Consider the following 23,315-nt stretch of genomic DNA (forward strand, 5'->3'; position numbering starts at 1 on the left):
CTCTTACTCCTTGAAACTTCATTCACGGTATCGTAAAACATCATGACCCCCTTGTTCTGTGTCTCCTTGGCTTTCTTTCCCTGAATGCTCACTTTACGCTCGTTTTATACATCCTCTGACCCGAGTTTTTCCTATTATGGATATCTTAGTGTGTACATTTGTCACCACTAATAACCAATATGGGTACTTTATTATTAACTAAAGTTTATACTTTACTCAGATACCCTCAGTTTTCCCCTACTGTTCTTATCCTATTCCAGGGTCCTATCCAGGATTCCAAATTTAACTGAGTTGTCATGTCCCTTCAAGCTCCTCTTGGCTATGAGGATTACATGACAGTTTCCCAGTTTCCTTGTTTTCGATGACTTTGACAGCTTTGAGGAATACTGGTTGGGTATTTTGGAGGATGCCCCACTATTGGAATTTGTCTGATGTTCTTTGCATGTTCAGACTGGGATTAGGAAGGCGATAGCTTTCATAAGAGTCGTAAAGGAACCTGTGACCCAAAAAGTGTTCAGAAGGGTTCAATGGAGGAGTTTCCCAATGATTTGACCTTGGCTCTTGCCATTCTATTCTCAGGAGGCTCATTGCTTCAAGTCTTACCTCTGTGCTGAGGGCTTCCACATGATAAAAGAAGACTTAATGCTTACTGAATTTCTTACCAAGTTCAAAAAGCTGTTCTAATCTCTTTACATATATTAACTAATTCAATTCTATGGTGAAATAACTGTTATAATTATTCCTGACATTTTACAAATGAGACACAGAAAGGTTTGATAAACTGCCTGCAGTCACCCAGTGAGGTCACACAGCTAGAGGACCCAGGAGCTAGGCGTCTCAGCTAGGCTTCAGAGCCTATGTTCTTTTTTTTTTTTTTTTTTTAATTTTTTTATTCTTACGTTAATCCCCATACATTACATCATTAGTTTTAGATGTAGTGTTCCATGATTCATTGTTTGTGCATAACACCCAGTCCTCCATGCAGAATGTGCCCTCCTCAATACCCATCACCAGGCTAACCCATCCTCCCACCCCCCTCCCCTCTAGAACCCTCAGTTTGTTTTTCAGAGTCCATCGTCTCTCATGGTTCGTCTACCCCTCCGATTCCCCCCCTTCATTCTTCCCCTCCTGCTACCTTCTTCTTCTTTTTTTTTTTTCTTAACATATATTGCATTATTTGTTTCAGAGGTACAGATCTGAGATTCAACAGTCTTGCACAATTCACAGCGCTTACCAGAGCACATACCCTCCCCAGTGTCTATCACCCAGTCACCCCATCCCTCCCACCTCACCCCCCACTCCAGCAACCCTCAGTTTGTTTCCTGCAATTAAGAATTCCTCATATCAGTGAGGTCATATAATACATGTCTTTCTCTGTTTGACTTATTTCGCAGAGCCTATGTTCTTAACAATGATGCCCTGCTGCCTCTTCCAGATTCCTATCTCCAGCCCTGAGCTCGGGTGGAGACGTAACGCTGTGCTCTTTCACCTTTCCACCTCCAGTGCTTCAACTCTATTCAAAACTTTGTTTCTAGGTAAAGATACTATTTCTTCTTCTGCTTAACATTGCCATTGAGGTTTTAGCCAATGCAATCAGATAAAAGAATGTAGAGGCATAAAAATTGGAAATAAAGGAAATACAAACTATCTCTACTTGTAGATTATATGATAGTGTATCTGGTAAACCCAGAAGAGTTCATGATGAGAGTAATAAAATGATGAAATTATTTTAAAAGATAGCAATCCATAGAGATACCAAAAGAGTGTCGGGTGGGGCTGGGGAGGGGAGGAAGCTCTCTTTTACACGAAAATGCCAGCTAAGAAACGCAGAAAGATGGATCTCAACGGAATTATGTTGAGTGAAAAAAAATCCAAATTCAAAAGTTACATTTTGTATAATTCCATCCCATAGCATTCTTAAAATGACAAAAATACAGAGATGGAAATGGTATGGTGCCAGGGACTAGGAAGGAAGGAAGCAGATGGTTGTGGCTACAAACGGTAGCTAAGGAGAGATGCTTGTGATAGGAACTGTTGTGTATCTTAACTGCGGTGGTGGTCACATCTCATAAAGTTGCACGGAACTAAATACACACAGACACTATTCATATCAAATTGGTGAAATCTGAATAAGATTGATGGATTGTGTCAATGTCAATTTCCTGATTGTGATATTGTGCTATGGTTATGGGGGAAAGTGCACGAAGGCCGTATTGGATCTCCCTATATTATTGTTCACAACCGCATGTGAAGCTACAGTTATCTCAGAATTAAAAGTTAAAAGCAAACGCACAGTCCTCTCTTCCTCTTCTTGTCCTTATTTCTTTTCATGATCCTTGTATTCCCATCATCTGTGTCACCTAAGCGTGACACTTCAGCATCCTCTTTAAATTCCACCCCCTCTTTGCCCTCCTATCGAATCACTTCCCAAGAGTTACGATTTCTGCCTCTGCCATCCCTCCTGTACACGCCTCCTCTCATGCCCACGACCTTCACACTCCGCTCACCTGCCATAGCAGCCGCCTCTTACTATTCCTCTCCACCTCCCATCTCTCCACCCCTCCAACATGTCTTTAAAATGTTGCCAAGTCAAGCATCCTAAATTACAGAACCAATTGCACTAGGAGCATAGTAAATGGCCTGGAGGTGAGCTCTAGGATGTTCTCCGCCCCTGTGATTAACCTGTGGTTGTGACAATAAGCCTTTAACCCTGTGCGCCCCCCCACCCCATTCCCAGCCCTGTGACTTCGAACGTTGTTCCTGCCACATTCCAAACCTCAGGAGGATCCAGAAAGTGGGTTTGTTGAACACGGACTGGGTTTTGTTGGGAGGTACGGACAATAGTTCATTGCTCTAGTTTGGAGATGGAGTCTGCTGATCAATCAGCAGGTGGCAGATTCCTCAGGGTCATTAACTAACCGTGACCGTGGGAGCTTCTTAGTCACTCCAAATCATTGCTTTTTGCCGTGCTCATTGGTCTTCTGGGCCTCCGAACATGGTGGCCCCTGCCGGGGAATTGTTCCCTGTCTGGGAGCCCGGTAAGGAGGAAGGCTGCTATTGACTATACCATGTTTGAAGGGCAAATAGGGTTCACCTGGCAGGTTCAGCAGATGAGGTACCCCTGGCAGAGGGACTCTTGTGTTCAGGGGGCTACGAGTCGAACGTTTTGCTGGCGTGTGAATTGCAAGGGTATGAATAACAGAAATGCGTCGGTGGAAATAATGTGAGTGAAGGCTCTTGAACTCTGTAAAATGCCCACAAATCCTCATTGTTGCTCTTACTACCCCTCGAGCAGTGTTGTTTTCAGCACCAAATGATAAAACGTGTAAGGTTACTTTGTGAACTGGAAAAAAAATATTTAAAATGTTAATTACTTAAACCTTGATCGTGTCAGAATGAGGAAATGGAGTTTCTTTGAATTCATCTTCTAAGAACTGTTTATGATAATTCTCTGTGACTTTCCTTCTTCTCACCTATGTTCACATGCATAGCTTATAATGGATTTCAAATCTGTTAAAACACAGTCCATTTCCTGTTCGCCACCAACCGATCACCACGGTTTGGTTTAAATACTTCCAGTCATTTCGGGTTGTTGTTGGCTGCCCGCATCAACTTTACTTATTTAAATTATTTCATCACTGTGGGCAGCAGGAGGCACTGAATAAATGCATGGGTGTATTGGTATTGGCAATATTGTCCATTCATTCATTCATTCATTCATTCATTCAAACATCCATCTTCCCTGGGCAGGCATAAATGCAGCAGGGAACGTGGCAGGAACAACGTTCAGCGTCACAGGGCTGGGAACTTGGGGGGCACAGGGTTAAAAGAAGTGAGTGAGTGAGTGCCATCAAAGAAAATGTGCGTGGTCCCTGGGGGAACAAAGTGGGAGGCCGTGTGCTCTGAGGGAGAACATCTCAGTGCAGATGGGCACATCCTACAGTCAGGAGCACCGACCATCTGTGACTCATTGTGTTATCAGACCCACTGTTTCTGAGGTCTGGCTGCACCTGGCAAGCCACATGGTCAGTTCCCACAACCCAAGAATGAGTGACTTACAGGGTGAGACCCTTTGGAGGACAGCTTGTGCCTTCCTGAACACTTGTTACCAAGGGGGAAAAAAAAAGAAGCGGGGATGGGGTGGGAATCCAGTTACTTTCTGTTTACCTTGGAAGGGAGGAAGGAGGCAGGGAACCAGAAATAGTCTTCCCAGCAGCTGTCTCTGATCAACAGGGACATGTTTGGGGATCTCAAACGCCTCTGCAAATGAAATGGGCAGGAGGTGGTTCTCTTTGGCTCCGGGAGCCTTCTCAGTTGGCAACAAGCTTCTGTTCATGAAAGAGTTAACCACACGCTTACCACAGAATGTCAACCTGATGAAAATTAAAGCCTTATCAGATAAGAAAAACAATATACTCTTGTTCTTTGAAATCTAAAAGCAGTTTTTCTTCAAACCTTTGAAACCTATTTCTTGGGATGGAATGATATTTTTAGTAGAAATATGGTACATCGGTGAATCCCATCCAGAGTCTGCCGCAGGGACTCTTCTGCGAAATAGAATCGAGATTTTCAACTGGAAAGCAACAGAGTTTCCACTGAGATTTCAAAGAAGACCAGACAGGTTAAGTATGATGCTGGTAGAAACTTAAGACCAGAAGGGAAACATAGAAAGAAGGAATGAGGAAAAAGTCTCGGGACACGAGGGAGGCGAGGGAGCCTTCAGGAACGACATGCTTCTCCGGAGAACCACAGCCCAGCCTGGGTGTCAGGCGAGGGCAAGCCGGGCTGACGCGGGTCCTAATTGTGTCAGGCACAGTGAATCCATATGCTCAGAAGCCCGGATGGCCCTGGATCCAAGGTGGCCAGCAGCCACCCCTGTGTCCCGGGGGTCCCCCTTGTCCTCCTCACTTGGAGGGCACTCTGCCTTCCTGCTCTCCAGAATCACTCCAGTTTTAAACAAGACATTGTGTATACTGTTTGGACTGGGTATTTGCACCCCTCCCCAAATTCATATGTTGAGAAACCCTACTGCCCAATGTGAGGGTGCAAGGAGGTGACGAGGTCATGAGGGTGAGGCCCTCTTGGATGGGATGAGTGCCCTCACGAGGGCACTCTTGGAAGAGCTGGCTTCCTCTCTGCTTTCCACCATGTGAGGACACAGTGAGAAGGTCGTCTGCTGCCCCGGGGTGAGTCCTCACCCGAATCCCACCATGCTGGCCCCTGATCTGTGGACCAATAGATGCCAGTCTATGGTATTTGTTATAGTGGCCGGAATGGACTGACGTACGCACGATGCATTTCACAGAGCATGACGATCCACACATGGAAATGCAGGTCACAAACTAACTGAAGGGGGAAGTGCTTCTTTAGGTCCCGGGGTTCTTGGTGCTTTGGCAGCAGCCCGATCTGCTTGTCTACTGTGCCTTGCTCATGTCCGGGTTAGTATCAACAAACAGCAGCCTAGAAGTGTTCCCCAAATCCACGTGTTGACAGGTGCTACCCCACAGACAGAAGGACAGGACATTTCAGTGTGGGTGGGATGACGGGGTGGACCACACAGCACAGGGAGGAGGTTAAGACTGTCCATTAAATTATACCAAAAGCCCTCACCTGTGCTTGAGAAACTGGCCTCGGAAAAGCAAACTCCACTTAGTGGCTTTAGCTGAGTTCAGTCTATGGGCTCAGCCAGCGCTGAAAGAAGTACAGCCTTCCACGTTCCCTAGAGCTCCCTGTCCAGTGTCGGCTCTACACCATTCGTGCCTTCCATAAATTCCTAGTTAACACACAAAACCACAGTCTCTGATCCTTTCAGTGAGCAGATGCTATTCTTTTCAACAGATACCTCAAAGTCAGCGATCACAGGACGTAATCACAGGTGATGATCCTGCAGTGGGCATGAGTATCAGGCTTCTTGCCGAATTTAAACCCGAGGTGGCTGCATTTTTCAAGGACGTAGGAACTTAAAGACCATTACCATGATTCACTGGGAATTGCTTTGTGCTGCAAAGTGACAAATGGGACTCATCAAGGATGTGGTAATGAAAGCATGAACTGGATACACCTTCTTCCTTGGCTTGAACAATGCCTCGGTGCTGCTCAGGAACGGACTGGATGCAGGTCACGAGCTTGCTGTCCCGCGGGGAGGTTAAACGGCTTAGTCAGCACAGCGTTGAGGAGATACTACTTTTCACTGTGCTCTAGGGCAAGTATTTAGTCAGCGGCAGATCATCGGGGCTCAAAGGGGGCTTGAAGACCCTCTCTGTCCATCTGCTCGCATGCATTGATGGTGCACACTTTGTCTCAGAGTTACTGCATGCCCGATACTGTTCTAGGCACTTTATACCTGTGCACTTCCCGCATCCCTCCAGCCAGCTACGAAGTAGGCTATTACCAATATTAGTGATAATTAACACAACTATTATTTTATATTATTATAATTAAAATATAATCAAATATATAAGTATGTAATAAATAATTACGATATATAAAATACTATAGTATTAATAGGATTATAAATAACACCACTTAATAATTAATTATTAGGTAAGTAGTTACTGTCTCCATTTTATAGACAGTAGGAATGAGGCGCATGGCTCCGTGACCTTCCCAGAGTCGCACAGCAGGCTGATGACAAAGCCAGCATTTGGACTGACGCGAGTGGGTGCTCATAACCCCTCCTGCATCTCCTCCCTCCGTGTCTTGGCTGGAGCCTCTGACCTCCCGCTGCCCTCGTCCCGCATCGGACCCGCGTTGTGGGAAGGCCCTGGCAGGCGTCTTGGTGGGGGTGTTGAGAGGGAGCATGGAGAGATGGTGAGGGCTGGAATCAAGTGGGGGAGGATGGGGGTGCCCTTCACTGAAACAGGAAACAGAGGACAGAGAGCAGGCCCAGGGGGACAGTTCTGTGTGTGTCGAGTCTGAGAAGCCTGTGAGATATCCAGGGGGAAGGCCGTAGAGTTCATGCTGGGCCTTGGACTATGCAGATTAGGAGTCCAGCAAGTCATGTTTATCAAGCACCTGCTATATCCTGGTTACTTTAGGCAGGCTGTCTTGCAAGCCTTGCAGCCACCCAGGACGGGGGTGTGATATTCCCATTTCATTTTATTAAGGATTTTATTTTTTAAAGGAATCTCGACACCAACGTGGGGCTCGAACGTACAACCCCAAGATCAAGAGTCGCTCACTCCAGTGACTGCGTCAGCCAGGCGCCCCTGTTGTTCCCATTTTATACCCACATTTATACCCACTGAGGCCCTCGGAGGTTTAAAGAACCCACCTGCCATCAACTCTTACCTAGACTGTCAAAAGCACAGATCGTGTCTCTCCCTTGCCTGACACCACTCTGTAGTATCCTGTTCGTTGCAGGATACGGTCCAGAGCCCCGTACTTGGCAAAGCTCTGTGTCATAGCTCATGCCCAGCCTCAGAAATCTCCCCCTCCGCTGCCCGCCTGAACTCTCCAGTCTGCTGGAAGTGTGTGCAGCTCTCAGAGCTCACTGTGTCTTTTGTCTTTGGCCTTGCTCGTGCTGTGCTTACAGCTCAGTTCCCGTCTTCCTGACCCCTGCCTCCCCTGCAGGCCTCCCTCAACGTTTTTCTCTAGGAAGCCTTCTGGACCCTACTGTCTGGTTTTGTGACAGTCCTCTGCACTCCCACAGCACCCTGCTGTTTCTTCGCCCAGTGCCTACCACCCTGTGTCAGTCCGATGCCCATCCCCTTGCTTGTGCCTGCAGAGAATGGCACCCACCAGTTGTTCTGAAGGGAAATAGAGTCACACAAGTCCAAGCGAGTCTTTGAATTCAAGCCTGTAGACTCCCGAAGTCATGAGCCCTTTCTGCTCTCCCAAGATGCTTTGCAATTGGGAAGAATGCCAAGCAGGCAGAGGAGACGTGGAAGATTATTCCAGTAAGAGGGGAGGTGCCCCTAGGGGCCGAGCTTTGGAACCACAGGTGAGGAAGTTGTGTTTGCAGGTCAGAACTGCTGGCTGGGATGCGTGAAGCTGGGGGGTCCTGTGAGCAGAGGACATGCAGATGGTCCCAGGTAGACAGAATCTTGGACACCAGGCAGAGGAAACGGACCGGGTCCCAGAGGCAGCAGGGAAGGATTTGAGCTCTTGGGTCAGGGACAAGGCATCATGAAAGTCACTTTCAGGGGACTTAATCTGGGGATGGATGAAAGAGGACTTAAAATGAGAGACTTGAAGGCTTGCCTAAGAAGCCCCTGGGACTCAATGACACCTGTCGACAGCTTGCTTCCTTTATACGGGGATGGAGCAGATAGCCCAGCTCGGTCACTTTCTCGGCCACGTGAGTTACTGCCTCAACACTTTGGATGCCTCATCTGTGGAATGGGGATGATAGTGGTGCCCATCTGGCGGGGCTGCTGTGAGGGAACCTGGGATGGTGGGTGTGGAGTCTGCAGCCCCGCGGGGCTCGGTGGCACGCGCCCGCGGCGAGCTCAGGCTGGAGGCCCTGGGAGTCGGAAAGTGAAACTGACAGGCTGCCGGGTGAAAGGCGGTGACAGTCAGTGAAAGCCCCAAAGTGAACTCTACGGCACAGGGATGGAAGTGAGCTGATATGCTTACCCTTTGCGGTCTCTGTGCTCCCCCAGGCATTAGCGGGGTGTCTGAGGGAACTGCCTTTCATTTTACAAAGGTGTTTTTTTTTTTGGTAGTTGTTTGTTTTGCTTTCCACTTAAAATGAGGAGTTTTCTCTTTACAAAGGTCCTTTTATTCTAAATCAGGCTCTGAACAGAGGTGTCACTACCACAGGGGCCGGAAGCAAGATACCACACGGCTGCTCAGCTGGGTTCAGGGCTCTGGCCGGCCTCACGGCGGGGAAGCCACAGCGGCCAGGACAGCTGTCAGGTGCGTCGTCTCCTGCCAAGTCAGCGCCCCCAAAACTCCCGGGAAACTCACCAAGCTCCCAGACAGGAAGAAGCTGACGTCAACTTAAGTTTCAGGGCTTCAAGCAAAACTCTTAGAAATGATTCCTACGCCCTTTACTTGGTATCGTCATAAACTGATCTTTCTCTGTCTGAGGAGAGGGGCCAGTTCGCTCCACGGGGGCTCATTTCATTTTGAAATGAACAAAAAAACACAAAAACACTGTTGCTTTGCTTTTAAGTAGGGATCAGGTGCTGTTCCTCTCTTTCCTGGAGCGGCACCTGCTTTCCGGACATCTAGGGCTGGGGACTTGCTCACACACAGTTGGGGGTGCAGGGGGTTGGCCAGTGAGGGTCTCTATGTGCTGCTTCGCAAATACTTGGGGGCTGTGGGAGCAATCAGTTTATTCTTAAAGGAATGTCAGTACCCCCACCTGAAATGTTTCCGTTTTCTCCATTAAGGAGTTTCTTGAGCAAAAGAGAGCGTCTGCAAATCCTCTGTCTGTATGATTCGAATAGTAGTGTAATTCGACATCCGTGGTGTTTGGTTGTAATAATTTTAGTAATTAATAATGACAACACAATGCTCTCAGCGCTCCTTCCTGTTAGTGTAAACGGGAGGCGGTTCGTGACCGGGCTCGCAATAAGGAGGAACGTCTGTGGCCCATCCGCTCTTCCTTCACACTTAGATCTTAGACCTTACCGTGTGTTGTAATTATCTCTGCAAGCTATTTCTCTCCTGCTGGGTGAGGAGTTCCCGGAGGCCCAGGAACCGGGCTGCCACATTCATCTCTAACCCTGTGTCTGACCCACAGTAGTTGCTCCATAATGACTCGCCGAATGATTAATACACGAAGGAATGAACATGTAACTAAAAGCCCTGCCACAGACGAGGCTGGCCCCAGCCACCCCACCCCTTCCCTCTTCCACCCGTCTATCCACTGTACCTTGGCGGCAATGTTTGCTAAACTCTGAAAAACTCCACAGCCGAGAAAACTCCCACTATCACGCCTCGGGGGCATACACCTTACCCTCGCCTTGTTTTTTTATTGCTGAGAAGACCAAAAGCAGCAAGGCTTCTAAAGAAGGTATCTATTTCAGGCCCAAGCAGAGAAGAGTGGGGGATGCTGTGGGCAGAGATTCCTGAACATGGTGGGGTTGACTCATGCCTGAAGGTGCTCAGAATTTCCTCTTGTTTTGTGGGCGGCTGGGGCAGACTCGGCTCCACTGAAGCGCTTTCTTTGAAGCAGAGTCAAAAGCGAGAAAGGCACTTGAAGCTGCTCTTAGGGGCGGGGGGGCGGGGGGTGGTGGTGGAAAGAACACGGGAGGGGAACAGCAGGATTCAGAGAACTTAAGACTCCAAGGAAGCGATGAGACTTGAGAGGTCAATTCGGGCCCTTGAGCAGATGCAGGGGCAGCTTCGCGGCATCGGGGTTTGGATTTGGGGAGCACAGACACGGGGATTTATACAACCACAGGAGCGGCAGGACATACCTCAGAGACACGTATTTCAACTTCCTTATTAATACGGCACATGAATTTATGACCTTAGCAGCAGTTTAGAAGAATAGTAAAAAATTCAGTCTCAAATCCTAGCTGTTCCCTAGCTGTATTACGCTGGGCAACTTAACCTCTGTGAGCCTCAATGTACCAGGTGTAAAATGGGGAGAATAAGGAGGCCTACCTGATTTTGAGCGTTAACTGAAGTGACACTCTGCCTTCCCATTATACCTGAAGGAGTGCATGCAGGCCATGAATATTAGCGCTTGTCATTATGATTCCTGTTGAAAAAGTTTCTCGGAACAAGGCTGAAAGCAAATCAGCCTGCAAGCAGGCAGCAAGCATTGGCATGAGGATTCATGGGCTGGCTTGCCTTCAGTGGCCCTCTGTTCCCAGTTCCCAGCTTACGGTTTCGCTCACCTGTTTCTCTCCCGCCATAGGCGGCCGGGCTTACTGGAGATGGGGCGATTCTCTCTGCTCTTCAGGGGAAAGGAACCAATTGCCTCTTTAGAGCTTCCTTTTTATTCTTTAGAAACCTACTGCTCTTTCTTCTGCTTTTGGGAAAATGCACTCAATTGCTCCTAGTCTCCCGGCACCAGCTTACTTTCTCACTGCATATGGCAAGAGACAGGTGGGGAACTTGGAGAGAAGACGAGCCCGAAAAGCACGTCTGACTAATCTGCCTCCCGCCTCCCACCCTGGCGCAGGCCTGCTTAGAGGCACAGAGCTCTGATCGGCACCTAACTCCTTCCCTTTATCTTCCCAGTGAGGTCGCCACCCACACTTCGGTGCCTTAGAGTTTTCTATTGTCTGAAATGGTCCTGTTTGCAGGATATCCGGCATGGAGTTGAGTTGCTGATCAAAAGCCCCAAGGATTGGGTGCATGGGGGCATAGGGATGGGTTGTCAGGAGGGAAGCTCCTAGAATCTAGCCTCATGGTACGTGGTTAGCTGCAGCCAGGTCAGGGGCAAAATTTGGATGTAGGGAAATTAGACCCCGGACTTCCTGACTGTTATCAGGGATTTCGTATGGTACTGGTGATGCCGATCCAATGATTCATCATGTGAAGGAAATCCACCAGACACCATTGACATGTGTAGACGCCTAGAGGATGAAAATGAGGGGAGGACTCAGGTGCTTTTTGTCTGAGCAAAAGTATGTTTTCCTCAGAGAACAACCAGTCACTTGAGTCTCATTTTGCTCAGCACACACACAAAAGCTTTGGTTTATACATGAAATATGGGCCATCTATTTCATTGCCCTCATAAACTCCTCAGTTTTCAGTCTGTTACTCACAAAGCATGATCCATGTATACAACTTTAGCCAAAATCATTAGAAAATACTATCCTCCACCCCATGTCCTGATAGTCATTATGTCCTAGGACCATGTTCGCTGAGAAGCCTTTCCAGACTCTCCAGGAAGCGTATTACCCCCCCCCCCATTCGGATCGCTAGGGCATGCGTGGACTTTGCCATGTACTACTTTGTGATATTTGATCTTGTGTCTTTCCCAAATTGGTTTTCCCATTTTAGTTACAAGTTCTGTGTGGGTAGACACAATGTGTGTTTCCTCTCTCACATGGTAGCCTTGCTACTCAAAATGGGGTCCATGCACCAATAACATGGGCCTCATACGGGAGCCTGTTTGAAACCAGAATCTCAATCCCCACCCCAGAGATCCTGAATCAGAATCTGCTACATAACAGTATTCCCTGGTGATTTGTAAATACATTAAATTTTGGGAAGTACTGCATTAAGGCACCTATTCTGAGTGAATAGAAATGAAATAATGGAATCAGACCAACCATGGGAGTCATCATTCTGTGGATTTCAATCCTAACTGTGTCCTAAAATCTCTTAAGGAACTTAGAAAAAAATTATTGTTATGTCCAGTTCTCATCCCCAGAGAGTCTACCCTAACTGGTCTTAATTGGTCTTGGGTGGGGCTTGGATATCATTTGTTAAAGCATCCCAGATACACACTGGGAACCACTGCTGTAAATACATTTCCCAGTGAGACTTGTGTTCTCTTATTGATGGATGCAAATCCGAGAGGAACCATAAAATAAGTCAAATAGCCAAAAACTATCTGAGTAATCTTAGAGAGGAAAATACCTAAAATACCTAGAGATGACTGCATTATTGTTTGCCCCTAAGTGGGTGACTTATTTGAAAGCCTGGTGGGGGTTCAGCGATGGGCATTGACTCATCGGCAGACACTGTTGGCTCTCCTTCAGCTGTCTTCTAAAAGGAACTGCTCAGCAGATGTTTCATCCCCATGAGCAGCTTGAGGGCAAGGACCACCCTCTCTTTCATCTTGGTGATGCTAACGTGCAGATGGATGGATGGATGTGTATCACTGAGAGTCCATGTAAAGACATGCAGGAATATTAGACTGGAATTTAAGAGGCCGGGATTCTAGTCCTGGTTCTCCACTTTCCTTGCTTGCCTAGTGTTTTTGGTTTGTCATTTTCTTGCTGTCCTCCCTAGGTACAACCATGCCTCTTAAGTTGCCTTTGCCAAGCCAACTACAGATCTCTTCCCAGGGAGGGTAACTTTCTGTGTCTCATTCTCTCTGTTCATGACTATAAGTGTTAAGATGGTAAAGAACAGTTCAGAGGTCTTACTGGGTGACCCTGGTTTACAGGGAGGCTACAACCCAGAGAATTATACTCCAGATTTTGTGTCTGTGTACATTTTTCTGAGGAGACAGTTAGAGCTCATCAAATTTTCTCAAGGACTCACCACTCAAAAAAGATTAAGAACCAAAAAGCTAGATGGATTCTTGCTATCACATTGTTCTCCCTGTTGAGATGTTCAGGCTCTGTGTATAAGAGTGACAAATGAGTTGATCTTTACGCAATGAGGTTCTCTGGGCTGTTTTTTTTTTCCCCTTGATGCTACCTGGGGCATTGGCTGACTCCGCCAAAGAAGAACTTCCTTAAGAAATTATTAGGAAGACAGGGAAAGAGGAAGGTATTTAAGGGTCTTTGAGCTTTCCTCACCTGACACCTGCCTAGATGAAGAGCTGAACAAGAGATGAGGATCTCAGGAAGTTTAGAGACCCCCCGAGAGCTTTTGAGGGCCCCCGCGGTGGGCCACAGACTGTTGCCAGCGTGGCACGCATTGTCAGCCCGGAGAGAAGCAGTCACAGATTCTAAGTCCAAAGGGATCAGAGGCTCTCACTTCAGCCTCCTGCCTGGTTTGGGAAATCTCTCCACCCATGTTTGACAACCCCTCATTGAGGCTTCGCTCAACCACTTCCAGAGAAAGGGAGCCCTTGACTCTGTGGAGAGGAAAGGGATGGAGGAACTTTTTACTCCGAATGTCTGGCTAACTGGAAGTTTGCCGAACACAAACCTATGGTTCAAGTTTTACCTTTTCAGAGGCTTCCCCTTGCCCAGTCTCAGTCATCTTCCTTTTCTGTTTCTCGCCACTGTCAGAGTTTGGGGCAGGGGGCAGACAGTGGACTGTGCTTTCTCTCCTAGAGCCAAAAATCTGCACTCGTGTGTGATCTTGGATTTGAAAAATGTGAAAATCACATATTCTTAATTTCATTTTCTAGAAGGGGAAGTAAAACATATTGGAAGGAGGCAGAGGAGAACCAACGTGGATGGTTGGAAAGAGGCCAGAAGGCCACCCTGTCCCTCTTCCCATCCAGCATGGGCACCCCTTGATGGCATCCCCCAGAAGTGGCCAGACAGCCTCTATTTGAACATTTTCAGGGATGGAAGGCTTATAACTTTTGAAGCAATCAATTGAATGAAGACCTTTCCTTTTCTCACAGGAAATGGCCAGCAATAAAGAGTAGAGAAACAGGTTCCCACTCGTGTAGGACCTCTTCTGTGAGGAACAAGGAAATTGTTTGAAGGCGAAGATTCCCTGAGGAAGCAAACAAGCAGCAGAACACCTCACCAGCTCTCAGTGGTGTTTTGGCCTTGATGCTTACAACTGCAGCATGTACGGAAGCAGTGGGTCATGTCTGAGTGCAGTGGAGTACCTTTCAAGAGTTGGAAATAACCTGCAATGAGATGTTGGGCTTTGGTACTCCGCCACTTAAATGTCTCTTTAACCCAGACCCTGTGTATATGTCTTCAGTCTGGAAACTTTTTCATCTGAAAATACCCCAGCTTGAAAATGCCTTTCAAGCAGAGCTTATTTTCTTTCCTTTTCAGAATTTTTGACAAAACAAGTCTCAAAATCATCTCTATCAACCTTCTCATTTTACAGAGAGAAACCGAGGCCCAGGGAGGGAGAGCAATTTGTCAAAAGTCATGCTCTTCACATGTCTTATCTTCCATCCTCCAACAATGTTTGTTAGGAGGTGCCTTGGCCCACTTTCAAAGTTCAGTTTTCTCCTAATTCTTCTCTTCACTGATCTCAGGTGACAGACCCTACTTTCTAAGGGAACTCTTAATTTTTGAAGTTTCTACTGGCCTCTGGGCAATGAGGGGAGCAAGGAAATTCACTTGAATGGCCACCATGTTGAGGGATAGCCTGGCTCAAGGGTGACTCTATTACAGGAATGACTTCCACAAGACATAGCAGAGAAGTATCCAGAATGCTCAAGACTTAGCCAAAGAAATCTAAGAATACTTCTCTTTGAGATGAGTGGGGTCAAGTGGTAGAGTTGTAGGGGTCAACAATAGTTCTTTACTAGCACCTCTAACTGACCATGAGTGAAATCACTTTTTTGTGTGCCTTGGTTTGCTCAAATCTAAAATGGAGCATATGTACAGGTGACATACAGCACTGCCTATTTAAAACATGCTGTTTTAAAGAAAGTAGCAACTGATCTATGAGGTATTCCCTAAGCTTACCAAAGCCCTGTCTCTCCAAGGTATATCTTGAAGATGATCAAAGTTAACCATGGTAACAACACTTTGGGATCTAAAGAAATGGAATGATTAAATGTGGAGAGTTAAACATTTTGGGTTTTAATGACAAACCTGAAGATGGGAAATTCCAGTGTGGGCAGTAGTCTTTACAAGAAGGGATAATTAGACAAAAATATCATCTTAATGGGTTTCCACGTTTTGGGTTTTTCTTTTTCTTTCTTTCTTTCTTTCTTTCTTTCTTTCTTTCTTTCTTTCTTTCCTTTTTTTTTTTTGAATCTAGGGGATGAAGATTTGATCACAGAATTCCTAGAATGAAAGAAAGATGATCAAAGCATAGATAAACTTTCAGAATTTCCACAATTCTGAGAAAGGTGCCTTCACTAACGTGCCATGTTGGTAACATCAGAATTCTCTTTTTAACCACATCCCAGGACCCAGTAATATAGAGACTAAAAACACCTAAGTTGACTAATACATCCTCTGCAACCCATCACAATTTTAACTGGTGGCTTTGGAAATTTTCAGAATGAAAATCTGCCTTATGAATCAGCTAGAAATTGCATCTGTTGACAGTCTGTTTGATTTCGTTAGAGACCTCTCCCCCCTGAGGAATAAAAAGTCTTGTTTATTTTAAGACTGGGTTCCTTCTCTTGGAGGAAAAGGTCTGAGATGAGATTCTTTCTTATCCTGGGGTGGTTCCTAAACCATATGTTAATCCCAGAAACTCAACCCACTTCACTCTCTTTGGCCACCAGGTCCTCATTTGCCTCTTGACTGGACTTAAAATTTTAGGGGCCTCGCAACTTATCTCTGTGCACCTGATCTCCCTCCACTCTATGCCAGAGTCACCTCCATAGAGGTGTCTGCAATGAATGGAAAGAGCTAAGTCAGGGAGCCCTGGGTTTGAACGTCAACTCTGTGCCTGTCTGTGTGACTTCTGAGTTTTGGATCCTTCATCCAGTGAGTTTGTGACATCCACACTGTGAAGCAGTTATGAAGATGAAAATAAGACTTACATGTCTGGCACATAGAAGGTGCTCTTTAGTGGTCATGGCCATTTTTATTTTCTAGTAGTCATTCATTGACTACCAAATGAGGTTAAAGTTTATAACTTGCTATCTAAGGCCTTGGATCATTCATTTGACCCCATCCTATCTTTTCAGACTTGATCCCCAACGTCCCCACATGCCCATCCAGTGTTGGGGCCACAGCAGACCACTTGCTCTTCCCTCATCCTCTGCTGTGTCTTTGCTCATAGGGGCCTTTCTATCTGGAATGTCCACTTGGGGGAAATTTACTAGTCTCTCAGTGCTCTTTTTGCATGCTACTCTCATGAAGCTTCTCTGTTAGTCCTGCTCACATAGATCCCATCAAATTCTAATCTGTAGTACTGTTATGATACCCATGCCTTTCCCTCCCTTACTAAGTTATAAGTCTCTCAAGGATTGAGACTATGTCTTGTTCATTTTCATATTTCCTACAGTGTCGAGATGGGGACTAAGAGGTATTGAATAGATTTTTGGAGACCTGAGTGAATGGAAGAGTCCTCATAATACTCCCACTTGCCACGCTGCCACCAAGACCATTCATATCTTCAGATAAGTCACCAGTAGCTAGCAATAACACAAGTTTACTTGAAATGTGTTTCCCAGAGATATTGTAAAGGCTTTTCTGTTTTAACTTGGACTGTCCTCCCACTTTGCAAAGATTATGCTGAAACAGAAATCTTCTTATAAGCCTTCCAGAAATCATACCTTCTTTAACTCCATAGTGAAGAAATTCCTACCCCTGGGTCAGTTCACAGCTCAACATAACCTAGTTACTTCACCAAGTAAGCAAAAAGGCGCCTTATATGCAACAACATGTTTCACTTAACACATCTTTCTATGGCCAGTTAGCATTATTATTCATCTAGAAATTAAGGCTATGAAATTGTAGACTTTGATATCTTATCTGTCTTCCTGGTAAGCAAGGGAAGAAGTTATTAGAAAATTCACACTCAATTAGGAAAGGTGGTTTGAGGTAGAACTTAGTGGTTTCTTATTTGTTAAAAAAAAAAAATCTTTGACAAAACCCATTTGAAAGGATGAATGAAATCCAAAATTTGCATATGTGTGTGTGTGTGTGTATATACACACATACATACACATATGTATACATGCATATATACACATGAAAATATAAGAAAAAGTAGAGTTCTGAAAGTGAGTACTCTTACGCTTTCCAAAATTTCTATAACATTGCACATGTAAGGAAAATCCTAGGCATTATCTCCTGAGGTAGTAAAAAACAGCATATACATCCTTGAAGCAAAACTTAAATTATCCCGGTGTTCCCTATATCGGTTACTAGCATTTCAGGACATTACCCTGGTCTTAGAGAGATTCCTAGTAGATTTTTAGTGTTATCTTACAGCTGATTGGTGCAGTGAAAAACTGAATCCATTGGAATATAAGAGAACATTTCTTGAGGAATCTGCTCATTAGTATCCTGTTAACATTCAAATATCATGCCACTCTATTCACCCCAGAGATAACAAAGATGGAGTGGCAGAAGATCCCACCATTTCAAGCTCTGTTTATAGATCAGGGATGACTGAAGCATAACATGGGGCCCTGGTGGGTCATGGACAAGGGGTAGACCCCGAGATTCAACCCCTTTGTCTGCATTTTCTACTTAGGTGCCCTCCCCCTGATTCTGTGGCTGGGAAGAGGTAATATCCATTAGCCTTCCCAAGATTCTGAGGGCACCCATGACCTCTTACCTGTCATGTAGCCAGATACTGTGATGAATGTAGAGATTCCCCACATCAGCAAGCTTGGCTCCATCTTCCTGGCACGTGGGATCAGCTGCCTTCTTGAGGGCAGCGAAGAGAAGGTGTTTCTTTGCAGAAGGCCGAGTTTCCTATCAGCCTCTTATTTACATCATGCTGGGAGGATGGGAGATGAAAGGATATCAGCCTGTTCGGGGTGTCAACCTTGCTGTGGTCCCTCTAGTCTCTATAACAGTCTGGAGTTGCTCTCTTTAAGTATTAGGCTGCTTTGTTCAGTCAGGAAATTGTGCCTAGCCCTCTCTACTGTCAAATATAGGAAGTGGTTTTAACCAGGTTTTTTTTCAAGTTCAATTGCTGGGAGGTGTGGGCTGGGGCTGGTGAGAAGGATTGGACTTCATTTATGAATCCTTTCTTCAGCTTCACCCAGAGAAGGGAAGGGAGATTCCCCTGCTGCTGAAAGAGGGTGAGCAAGCATTTCTTGGCAGTGGTCTCATTTAGCATTTCATAAATTGACATCACTGTGAAATCGAGGTCCCCGCCAGACTTGCTGCTCCCTGAGGAGTCAGCAGGTGCCACACAAGATGGGGGGAGGGACCATGGCGGGGTCTTCAATATTGAGGTAATTGAAAAGGAAGCAGAAGACTGACCCATACTCAGAATTCATGAATTGTCTCCCGAGATCTATATTTGGGAGTGGCTATAATCATTTCACCATGATGCCCAGGTTCTTGAATGTGAATTGTCATTTTACAAGATATTTTGCCTCCAGATTTGTCTTTCTCTTAAAGGATCATACTAAAAGTGGGCTTTGGGGGCACGTGGGTGGCTCAGTTGGTTAAGTGTCTGCCTTCGGCTCAGGTCGTGGTCCCAAGGTCCTGTGATGGAGTCCCGCATCGGGCTCCCTGCTTATCAGAGAGTCTGCTTCTCCCTCTCCCCCTGCCCCTGCTCCTGCTCTCTCTCTTTCTCTCTCTCACTCTCTCTCATGCATGTGCTCTCTCTCTCTAATAAATAAATAAAATCTTTTTTAAAAAGTGGGCTTTGGTTTTAAACTTTGGACTTTTTTTTTTTTTTTTTTTGCAAAATTAAATCTTTCTTCCTTGTTTAATTATCAGAGTTATCTTCTGCTTTTCATGAAATGGTTGACTATGTTTTACTATCTGGAAATTCATGTCCATTAGCAATCATCTAGTTATAGTAAAATAAAATTTTTTAAAATATTCAAAAGCAAGCAAAAGGAAGACCATCTGTGCAAACTAAAGCAGTTCACGGTTCCAATATGTATTATCTCCACCTCTGACATTCTCTCAGAAAAGTAACTACCTCTGAAGAGAGCCTTGGAATTCTGCAAATGAACTAAGAGTAGTTTCCAAGCTGAGTACCAGACTTTGAAGAGAACAATAGTCAACTGATCTCTTCCTGGGAGTGAGATGCTTATCAAAGTGTGACGAGATTATTTTTTTAAGATTCCAGAGAAGGTTTAACCTCACTGCTAGAAACATTTTCAACCGTATGCATTAGTGCGGCAATCCCTGTTATCCCCAGAGTCTGTCCCAGTGATTAAAAGCTCTAGCTTGGTGGAGTTTTGCTAGATAGAGTTATCATTGTATAATTTTGAAACAAACTTACAGAAAAAATTTTAAGTACAATACAAATACCTCCTCCCAATAAGCTATGTAAGAGTAGTTGCCAGTGCGATGTTCCTTTGCCCCTGAATACTTCAGTGGGTATTTCCTACCAACAAGGAAATTCTCCAACAGCACTACAACCATCAGTTAGGAAACAATGTTGATGCGTTACTACCATTCAATCCTTAGATCCAAGTTTCTCTAGCTGTCTCAGTAACGTCCCTCACAGCAAAAGGATCCAATTCAGAACCATTTGTTGCATGTAGTTGTCATGTGTCTTTAGCAGGTCCTTTGTCTTTTCTTGGTTTTTAAGACCTGACATATTTGAGGATTACAGATGAGCCATTTTGTAGATTATCTCTCAATTTGGATTTATATATGGTTTCCTCATGATTAGATTTAGGTTTTGCATCTTTGGCAGGAATAACACAGAAGTGGTGCTGTGTTCTTACCATCACACCCTTTTATCCCATTACTGATGATGTTTACTTTGGTCACTTGATTAAATAAAGAGGTATCTTCCAGGTGCCCCCACTTTAGAGACAGTTTTCCTCTTTGTAATAAATATCTTGTGATATGATGTAAATATCCATTATTTATTCATTTATTTGTATCTATGTGGACTCATGATTTTTTATTTTATTCAGTGGGTTATAATCTATTACTATTACTTATTTCAGTGCTTAAATTGTCTCCATTTGTCAATTGGGAGCCCATTCAAGCTGGCTTCTGTGTCATTTTGATGTGCCCCATCATTCCTCTCGAGTACTTCTTGCTTTGGGGGCATAAAAAGATTTTCTGGGCTGATCTTTGACTGTCTCTGTCCCAGCCCTGGAATCAGCCATTTATCCAAGGAGCCCTGGTTCCTTTAGAGGAAAATAATCTTTAGAAGCCAAGATGTGCTCATTGCCATTGGGGAAGAACTAATCCCAGGCTCTTCCAGTGCACAAAGTAGGGAATATATGCATATACAATATATACATGTACACATGCATGCACACACACACACATTCACCCACTCACCTTTACATCTATATGTATTTCTATACCCATCAATACATATTGAAAATCATGAGTTCACACTGATATATCCCAACATCCCAATTCCAATCTAATACCACAGAGTTGAATTCTAGTTTTTTCCTTTCCTACATTTGTAACTCCCTTCCCTGACAGTGGAAAATTTGGTTTCCATTATCTCTAGTCTCTTTAATTTTTGATAAATCCCCCTTTATGTTATCAGCCTCTGATCCCTGCCACCATCCCTTGCCCCACATGGATTCCCTTCTTTCCCTGCTCAGATGCTGAATTCCTATTCTGAGCCAGCCCCCAAACTCTGAGGGAATGACCTCCTCCTGAAAAGGCTCTGACACCCCTTAACAGGCTAGCCCCCCACACCTCCATGGATGTCCTTTTGACCCTGCTTGGGTGCTGTGCCACTATGCTGGGCCCTTCCTTTTGGGGATGATCTCTACTTGCTTGAGTTCTGCTACCAGCCCCATGTGTGAACCTCCTTCCCATCCCGCTTGGGCTCAGATAGCCCCTGCCAATCTGCCTGTGCTAGTGGACCCCTCTCACCCTGATCAGGTTCTAACTTCCTCCACTGGGCCGCTCCCTGTGGGGACCCCCTGTTCCACTCTGCTTGGACCCTGACTCCTCATTCCAGACCGTCTCCCCATGGAGACTCCTTCCTCACTACCTTTGGGCTGTGACCCCACCACCATTCTGGGCTACTGTGCCACCTTCCACCAGAAACCACATTTGTCTCCCTTGCTTTGCTCTGCCTGAAAGCTTTAGGACTGAAATGTTCAAAAAAGGAAGAAGAGACAGGTTAGTGGCTACCAGCAAGAGTAAAGTAGTAAAAGGAAAATAAGGCCACAACGTGAAATCTGGACTAGCTCAGAGAACGAGCATATATGTAATGAAGAAGCAAATAAAACCACGATTACCTCCAAGATTTTTAATGTGCTTCATGTTTTTCTTAAACTCTAGAAGGTCTAAGGAATTAATATTTCTTGATGGAAAGTGACAATTACCTAAAGTTCACTAATACCTTCAATTTTATGTCAGTTTCTTTTTCTTTTATGAAGTTAAAGAAAAATTAAATTTAATGATATTTATTTACAAATTGTTTGAGGATCAAAGAAATACTAACCAGGACTCATAATGTACATTTGGGTTAAAGTAGACAGCAAAAGTTAATCTCACAAATTAATTAATTTCTTTATAAAATAATCAAAATTTGAAGCATGATTTGTTTTTGCTTTACAACAAAACCTCCCTCAGCTCCTCCTCATAATAATTAGAAGAGCTAAATCTATTTTATTTTATTAGTAACAAAGTGATAAAATATTAATAAAATAGGTTAAAGACCTTTTATTTTTCATTTTTATTATTAAAGAAGTATAAATTTTTAAAAAATATATTATTTATTGTTTTGAAAGAGAGAGAGAGAGAGCACATGCATGCATGAGTTGGGGGAGGGAAAGAGGGAGAGAGAGACTCTTAAGCAGACTCCCCACTGAGCCAGGAGGCTGATGTAGGGCTCCATCGCAGAACCCATGAGATCATGACCCGAGTCGAAACCAAAAGTCGGCCGCTGAACCGACTGAGCCCCCAGGCGCCCTGGTACACAAACTGTTAAAATGAAAATAGTGATTCAGGGGGCCTTTTAAACCATATAGCTGTAATTTTTATGAGGTGCGTTGGCTTAGTTAGACCCTCATAACAGAGGCCACATTTGACCGCGCCTACACACTGTCTTACACTGGTATGTTGGGGGAAAGAGAGGAGCAGAGAAATTGCACACTGCTCCAAAAAAATTATCAGCTGATTTGCCTCCATTTTCAAGAAATTTCAGGTTGCATTTTTTCATTTTCACTTGGAAATGTTAGGGCTTGTTGCTTGTTCGTGTCAGTCCCAGTGGCAGAACTATGTAAAATTTTTAGTCACAGAAGTGAGTCAGCAGGACTTTGTGATATAAATGTTGGGTATTCACCAAACTGAACAATGTCATAAACACATGATGAAATTAAAACTCAGTTACATGACAGACCAGAGACCAGTGAATTGACAGCCACAACATGACAGTGTGATGGAGACCACCAGCAGTTCACCAAAATCATTCTTCCTTTCTTCTTGGGCAAATGAATAGAATACATTCCCTAGCCTCCCGTAGCTAGGTATGGTTCTGGGATGAACTTCTTGCCAAGAAACGTTAGTCGAAGTGATGTTTTGGACTTCCACCTCATTTGTTTTACTGGAGACCCTGGTATTTCTTCTTACCTGTAGGCTGGAATGATGTGACCAGAGTAATTTTGGAAGCTGGGTGTTGAAAAGCCCAGCACTGTGCTCCAACTGGGTTTCTGAATGCCTGGACGCAGCTGCATAGGAACAGGAATATGTACTTCAAATTGCTATCTGTAAGTAAAATTTTTTGTACATTATGCCACATTATTGTGGGGTCTTTTGTTACAGCAGCTTAACTTACCCTGACTAATATAATTCGTCTCAATGGACAGATCAAACATCACCTGCTCCCGTATTAGTGATTTCCCAGGGGATAGCAGGCTTGCTTAAGAATGGCTCAACAATTTTCAAATCACATAAGAACAACCATAACTCACCATAAATGGGGGAAAAAAAACACAGCATTTTATTAGCTTCTAAGCAAAAATGTTTTCACTTTATCTTTCCCAAATA

The 23,315-nt window shown here is 44.8% G+C and overlaps 1 protein-coding gene across 1 annotated transcript in view; it reads right to left on the reverse strand.

Annotated features, from left to right (window-relative positions):
* The window catches only part of IL2RA (interleukin 2 receptor subunit alpha), a 53,882-nt gene extending 35,610 nt beyond the window's left edge, over nt 1-18,272 (reverse strand). Inside the window, exon 1 of the mRNA XM_036090064.2 lies at nt 17,980-18,272. Coding sequence (XP_035945957.1) covers nt 17,980-18,043 — 64 coding nt within the window. The 5' untranslated portion in view covers nt 18,044-18,272. The remainder of the gene's footprint in view (nt 1-17,979) is intronic.
* Nucleotides 18,273-23,315: the final 5,043 nt, after the last annotated feature.

The sequence above is a fragment of the Halichoerus grypus genome, chromosome 6 (assembly GCF_964656455.1).
Source record: "Halichoerus grypus chromosome 6, mHalGry1.hap1.1, whole genome shotgun sequence".
NCBI classification, from domain to species: Eukaryota; Metazoa; Chordata; class Mammalia; order Carnivora; family Phocidae; genus Halichoerus; species Halichoerus grypus.